The sequence below is a fragment of the Echinops telfairi genome, unplaced genomic scaffold (assembly GCF_000313985.2).
Source record: "Echinops telfairi isolate 266 unplaced genomic scaffold, ASM31398v2 ScPeMD7_7424;HRSCAF=8462, whole genome shotgun sequence".
NCBI lineage: Eukaryota > Metazoa > Chordata > Mammalia > Afrosoricida > Tenrecidae > Echinops > Echinops telfairi.
In genome coordinates this window covers 47,621,104-47,628,188 of record NW_022111324.1, presented here as the reverse complement: position 1 = coordinate 47,628,188, position 7,085 = coordinate 47,621,104, and the positions used below count along the sequence as shown (strand labels likewise).

The following is a 7,085-nucleotide window of genomic DNA, read 5'->3' as shown; positions in this document are numbered from 1 at the left end:
CAGGGGCTTAAGCGGAGAGCAAATGTTTTGAGAATGATGAGGGCAATGAATGTACAAATGTGCTTTACACAATTGATGTATGGATGGATTGTGATAAGAGTTGTATGAGCCCCTAATAAAATGATTTTTTAAAAAAGATATGGAAAAAATAATCTATAACTTATCAAGGGTTTGTGAGGGAGAGTGGGGGGTAGGGGGAAGGAAGAAATGGGAAGCTGATATCAGGGGCTCAAGTGGGAAGAGAATGTTTTGAAAATGATGATGGCAGCCTATGTGCAAATGTGCTTGACACACTGGAAGATTGTATGGATTGTGATAAAAGATTGTAAGAGCCCCCAATAAAAGAATTTAAAAATAATAATAGTAATTGGTGGTTGTTTCTTGGAGCCCTGGATGTGTTGGGCTTGTGTAGGCTGGGTTGACTAGAGAAACAAATCCAGAGATAGTCATATATGTGTAAGAGAGAACTTTGTATCAAGAAGTTATTATATGTCCAAAAGAAACATCCCAGCCCAATCCAACTCAAGTGCATAAGTCGGGTACTAGTCCATCAGTCCTTCCTCAGACGCACGCAGTCACATGCAGTGATGCAGAATGCAGACGGTCACAAGACGGTGGGTGCAGAGACACGCGGCTCCAAGGTTGGTGGAAATATGGCAGCTCTCAGGGTTAGTGACAGAGAGTGGGGTGGGGGTGGGGCGGTGAGGGTCCAGGACCCTCTTTATGAGAAAGCCACATCTCTAAGGGCACAGCATTAGGCTGTGACATAATGGACAGGTTGGACGCCACCCCTAGCCAAGAGTATCTAGTTGATATAGATCATCTGATAACCACAGGCTGCTAACTGCCAGGTCAGTATTTCAAATCCACCAGCTGCCCTGTGGGAGAAAAGACAAGACTTTCTACTCCGGTAAAGAATTACAGTCTTGGAAACTCACAGGACTCCATGGGGTTGTTCTAGGGCAGCGGTTCTCAACTTGTGGGTTGCGACCTCTTTAGGGGGTCCAACGACCCTTTTACAGGGATTCCCTAAGACGATCAGAAAACACATATTTCTGATGGTTTTAGGAACAGAGACATCGCTCCTCTATCCATCTCCAGGCGGGTCCGCCCACATGCAGATACGCCCAGATATGAGTACCCAGCATGAAGACTGTTACCCATGCTACACCATGCTTCAAGACAAAATTTAATTTATTTGTCATCAGAAATAAATATTTCACAATATACAATTACATATTATTTTTGTGATCAACCACTATGCTTTAATTATGTTCAATTTGTAACAATGAAAGTACATCCTGCATATCAGATATTCACATTATGATTCATAACAGTAGCAAAATTACAGTTATAAAGTAGCAATAAAAATAATTTTATGGTTGGGGGTCACCACAATATGAGGAACTGTATTAAAGGGTCAGGGCATCAGGAAGGTTGAGAACCCCTGGTCTATGGGGTCATGATGAGTCAGCATGGGCTTGAGGGCAGTGAGTTATTTCCTGGGTGGCAAAAATGATTGTCCAAAAGTTGTGCTTTGAACCCACACAGTGCCCTGCAGGAGAAAGGACTGATGACCCCATCATAAGGATGGCAGCCAAGAAGTCCCATGTGGCTCACACACCTTCTGCTCGTCTTTCTCACAGGGAGTCACCATGCAGTCAGAACCAATGGGGCAGCAGCAGGATGGTCTTATTCTTTCTAAAGACCAGCTGTTTTCTCAACACGGGCACCAAGATGGGCGCCCTCCATCTCCCGACATCCCCGCTACACTCTCCCTATTCCCTCTTGCATTGACATTCCTCTCACCCACACCAGTGGTGGGAAGCAAATCACTTAGCCACCGGTTCTAAGTGTACAAAAAAGATATACCAGAGGGTAGTTCCTTATTTCATAGAGTTAATAATTAAGAATAAAAAGGGTACATAAAACTAGATTATTAGAAGAAAGCACTTTAAAATAGTCATGAAAAAATATTAGATAACACCTGACCCTCAAACCATGAAACTGTTAAGATATTGCCACATTGCTTCTTGATTGTTGGGCCCACTGCCGTATTGCTCACTTTACCCGAGCATCATCGGCTGTGTGGTTTTCTGTAACTGCCTAGGATCCCATGTTCCTTTGGCGGTAAGCCAATTAGACCATAGGCGTTGATATTTGGAAACAGGCGACTTCTCTTCTCTGAACACACTATGTTCATCTCTGAAAAACCCCTTCCCACGTCTGCTGAACTTAGAGCCACGGTCCTGGGTCCTGACATTTTTAGCTCTTTGAACAGAGGAATTGGGTCATTCGCTCATCCTGTCCCGCGGGCGTCTGGGGCGTCACACGCACTGAGACGAAGGACAGCGGCCCCCTCCGCGGGTTTGGCACTCTTTCTCTTTACGTCCTATGCTTGCTGACTGAAGTAACAAGCACACGGGATAGACAGGTAGCATTTCATCACAAGAGTACCGAGCTCGATGAAGAGAGTACATAAATGTTACAGGCACGGTTCCGTCTAATTTTTGGCGCCGTGGACGGAATGGGCATGACGACAGGCCCTCACCAGGCGCTGTTGCGCAGAGGAACGTTAAAGAGGAGTCAGGAACGTAAATCGTGCGATGTCCACATCGGGTGGCCACCCAGGTGCCACCCTAGAGAGCACCCAGATTACAAGTGCCATGTTAACCACCGGTTCCCGAACTCAACAAAAAGCAGGAATCGTTTCTGCCAAACGAGCTGCAGCCCTCCACGGTTCCTGCCATTTCCTCTAACTTTCTCAAGTCCTTGCTCCTGCAAGTCCTCCTCGTCCTCCTCGTCCTCCTCCTCCACCTCCTCCTGCTCACTCGCTCCTCCCTCTGGACTGGACTCTTTCTATCACTGTGAAGAGGAGCTGAATGATCTCCCAGTGGTGGGAGGTGGAGAGCCCCCAACAAAATCCCCCCTGAATTTCTCTTCTTTCCAGCTTCTGACCTGTCCCTCTGTAACCCAATATAACGAGCGTCCCTGAAAACGTCATCTCCGGCTCACCTCCTTTCCGTCATTTCATATCCGCTTTCATCAGTTTCATCCCTTGGCTCTTGACACCTTCGACCTCCCCTCCTCCTCCTGCATCAGGCTTGCTGCACTGACACCTTCCCAGTTTCCCTGCGGGCCTCTTCCTCTTCCCACCTTGGCAATGTTGGAGGGCCCTGGGGCTCCAGCCTTGCCCCCTCTTCTCCTCTTCTTACCCACTCTCCCTAGATATGCTTTCTCAGTCCTGTGGTTTTAGCTATTCCCTGGATACCCATAATTTGACTACAAGACTTCTACTGTTCAGGTGCCTGTGGAACAACAGTCACCAGATATTGCTCAAGGGGGTCACCTTGACCTGAATGAGAAGGAGGTTGGTGCAGGAGACTACTGGGGCATGGTGTTTGGTTATGCCACTGACGAAACTGAGGAATGTATGCCTTTAACCCTTGTCTTAGCCCACCAGCTCAATGCCAAACTTGCTGAACTACGTCGCAATGGCACCTTACCTTGGTCACGCCCAGATTCTAAACCTGAAGGGACTGTGCAGTACATGAAGGATGGAGGTGCTGTGCTGCCCATCAGAATCCACGCAACTGTTATATCTGTTCAGCATGATGAAGATCTTTCTCTGGAGGAGATGAGGGAGGCCCTGAAGGAGAAAGTCATTAGAGTCATTGTTCCTGCAATGTATCTTGATGAGGACATAATCTACCACCTACAGCTTACTGGTTTGAGTGGCCAGAAGATCATTTTGGACACTTATGGAGGCTGGAGAGCTCATGGAGGAGATGCCTTTTCAGGAAAGGATTGTACCAAGGTGGACCGCTCAGCTGCTTATGCTGCCTGTTGGGTGGCAAAATCCCTCATTGAAAGAGATCTGTGCAGAAGGGTTCTCGTGCAGGTCAATGACGCTATTGGCGTTTCTCACCCATTATCAATTTCCATTTTCCATTATGGCACCTCTGAGAGAGTGAGCAAGAGCTAGTCGATATTGTGAAGAAGAATTGTGACCTCCGCCCTGAAGTCATTGTCCTGAATCTTATTCCCAACCTTGTCCCCCATCGAGCTCCAGCTGGTGAGTCTGCAACTTCTTGAGAGACGGCTATAAGGAATCTTAACCTTGCGTAGCTACTTGCCATCAGGGACTTCCAACGTACGGTGGCCTGGTGTGCGACAGGCATGGAAGGGAATGAATGTCGCCCGGTCAGTGCCTTCTCCGCCACGGTTGGTATGCTCGTGTCTGTCGTTGTGGCTGTTGCGTGACTTCCATCCCTTTAACAACATCCAAATAGAGCCTCTCAAGCCTTTTCCTCGCCTAAAGAGCACCACGGTATACCCAGTGATTCTGGAAAAACCAACAAGTCTCTCTTTGATGCCTGGTTCTCCACAGTCAATTCATTGAGTCCTTGTACTGTTTCCTACACAATTTATCCAGATCATGACCCCTCCTCACCGCTGGACGGAGACAAGATCGACGTTGTCAAGGATTTCGTCTCGTTCGCCCCGTCTTGACTGCTTCCACGATCAGTTCTCATAGAAACCGCAACCAAGGGATCAAACGATGCGCTGCTGAGTAAGACCTCTTCAAAGTGCGGGGAAGCAGGGATGTTCCTTTGAGGACTAAGGTGTGGTGCGCCTGATCTAAGTCCTGGTATTTTCCATGGGCTCGTGTGCGCGAGAAAGTTGGACCGTGAATAAGGAAGACTGAAGAATAATCTATGCATGTAAATTACCGTATGGTGCTGGTGAAGAATATTGACGGTACACTGCCAAAGGGGCAAGCAGACCTGTTCTTGGAAGAAGTACAGCCAGGGTGCCCCATAGAGGCAAGGGTGGTGAGAGCTCGTCTCACGCACTTTGGACGTGCTGTCAGGAGAGGCCAGTCCTGGGAAAGGCAAGCATGCTGGGTAAAGTGGACAAGAGGATGGCCCACCAGAAGATGGATCGACACACTGGTTTTAACAATGGACTCAGATGTAAGAACAATTGTGAGGTTGGTACAGGACCGGGCTGTGTTTCATTCTGTTGTACACAGGGTCACTATGAGTTGGAAGCAACTGGAGGACACCTGACGACAACAACAACATGACCTCTCCTTGTCACTGTTATTGCTACAGCATTAGCACAGCATCACCCTACCCTACAACCCCGGTCTCTTACATCCACGCTTGTTCTCGTCTCCACGTGGCAGTCTGAGGCCGTATGCAATAGGAAGTCAAGGGGCATTTCTTCACGGTCTGCAGTCCTGCAATGGTTTCCTACGATAAGCAAGATGAAAGCCAAGCTCCTCACCTGGCCTGCGAGGTCCTGCTCCATCTAGCCCTCTGCCAGCCCCTTTGACTTCATCTCCTTCCCTCTCTCCATCCGTGTAAGGGGCAACTTTGGGAATCATTTGAACATACCAGACTGTTTCTTGACACAAGATCTTTGCACCTGCTGTTTCTCTTTTGGGAACTCTCCATGAGTTTTCAAAAAAACCACCTCCTTCCTATCATTCAAATCTGAGGCCAGCCGTTTCCTTTCCCTCCTCAGATCACTATAGCTACAGGAATCTCGCACCACCTCTCCCATTTTTCTTCTTTAGTTGTTTTATTATGATGAAAAAGTATGTAACAAAGTATATGTGCCAACTCCGCGTTTTCAGCCTGTCCAGTCAGGGACCGGTGTGACGTTCATCTTGCAGTGTGGCCTTCAGCACTGCCAAGTTCCGAATGATTCCACACCTACCACAGAAGCGCAGCGTCTCCACGCAGCACTCCCACTGCTCGTTCCCGCTTCCCATTCCTTTGAGAGTCCGTCTGGTTTCCTTGCCTCAGCAGTTACCCTGTTTCCCCGAAAATAAGAGAGTGTCTTATATTAATTTTTGCTCCCAAAGATGCGCTAGGTCTTATTTTCAGGGGATGTCTTATTTTTCCATGAAGAAGAATACGGTACACGTTTATTGTTTATTGTTTTATTAAAAGAGACCTCGCACTTCCTGTCTGCTCCAGCTGCGTTGTGCCCAACAGTGAGCTGCGTGGCGATGCCCACCACTACGGTCCACAGTCCAGAGTTATGGTAGCTTCGGGGGGCCTTCTTTTCAGGGAGGCCTTATTTTCAGGGGGATGCCTTGTATTTCAGCAAGAGGCAAAACTGTAAGCAAGTCTTATTTTCGAGGGTGTCTTACTTTCGGGGAATCAGAGTATTACTTCCAGAAAACCATCCTATCGGCTTATGTTTCTCTCTCTATCCACTAGACTAGGACAAAGACTGTTTTCTTCCATGCCACGTCTATAGCCCTTCACACAGTACCTGCTCCAGAGAATATACTTCACAAAGATTTATGATGTCATTAATTATCTGGGACTGTGTGACAGTGTTAAGTGGCCATGTATTTATTGGACAGACATTGTGCTGGGTGATGGGGCCACAGCAGTGCTGGGGGACTGGGCACCACACCAGAGGAGGACAACAGGGGAGGGGGTTGCAAGCTCAGATAGCCTGGGAACAGTATTTGGTTCTGCTAACCTTACTGGTGACTTTGGGCCAATGACTTAGCCTCTGGGAACCTCAATTCCTCATTTATAAATGAAGACACACTAGTGGCTACGCTCAAGAGTTCTCATGAAGGAGGATTTGATGAGATTGTCTACCCAGAAATGCCTGGCCTATAGCAAGCACTCAATGACTGTTAGCGCTTTTATGATGAGGAGCAAGGGTCATGTCGAACCCTGGACCCAGCAATGCCTTCTTTTCCCTCTGAATTGAGAAGACCATCCCCTGTGCTCCCACACCATCCAGATTTTTATCTCTTGGATTGAGATAGTTTATTGTGCCAGCCTGGCTGATAAACACAAGTGGGATTAACTGAAGGGCAGAGAGATAAATGGCTTGGTGAGTCTCGCCTTTCTTTTCTCTCGCTCTTTGATCTTCTGACCAGTCACCTTTCTTGTCTCTCGCTCTTTGATCCTCTGACCAGTGTGCGGCTGCCTTGCTTGTTCTGTGCCTCAATTTAAAGGCTATACTACCTGTGGGACACCTAGCCTGTGAACTGTGTCGCTGTAAGTTGAGGTCCCTTTAAGACTTCTCTGGAGCTGGGGACTGGC

At 47.8% G+C, this 7,085-nt stretch overlaps 1 protein-coding gene across 1 annotated transcript in view; it reads right to left on the bottom strand.

Annotated features, from left to right (window-relative positions):
* Positions 1–5,782, bottom strand: part of LOC101663994 (alpha-1,3-mannosyl-glycoprotein 4-beta-N-acetylglucosaminyltransferase-like protein MGAT4E) — a 20,791-nt gene extending 15,009 nt beyond the window's left edge. Inside the window, exon 1 of the mRNA XM_004700089.3 lies at positions 5,728–5,782. Coding sequence (XP_004700146.2) covers positions 5,728–5,782 — 55 coding nt within the window. The remainder of the gene's footprint in view (positions 1–5,727) is intronic.
* Between the last annotated feature and the right edge of the window lie 1,303 nt (positions 5,783–7,085).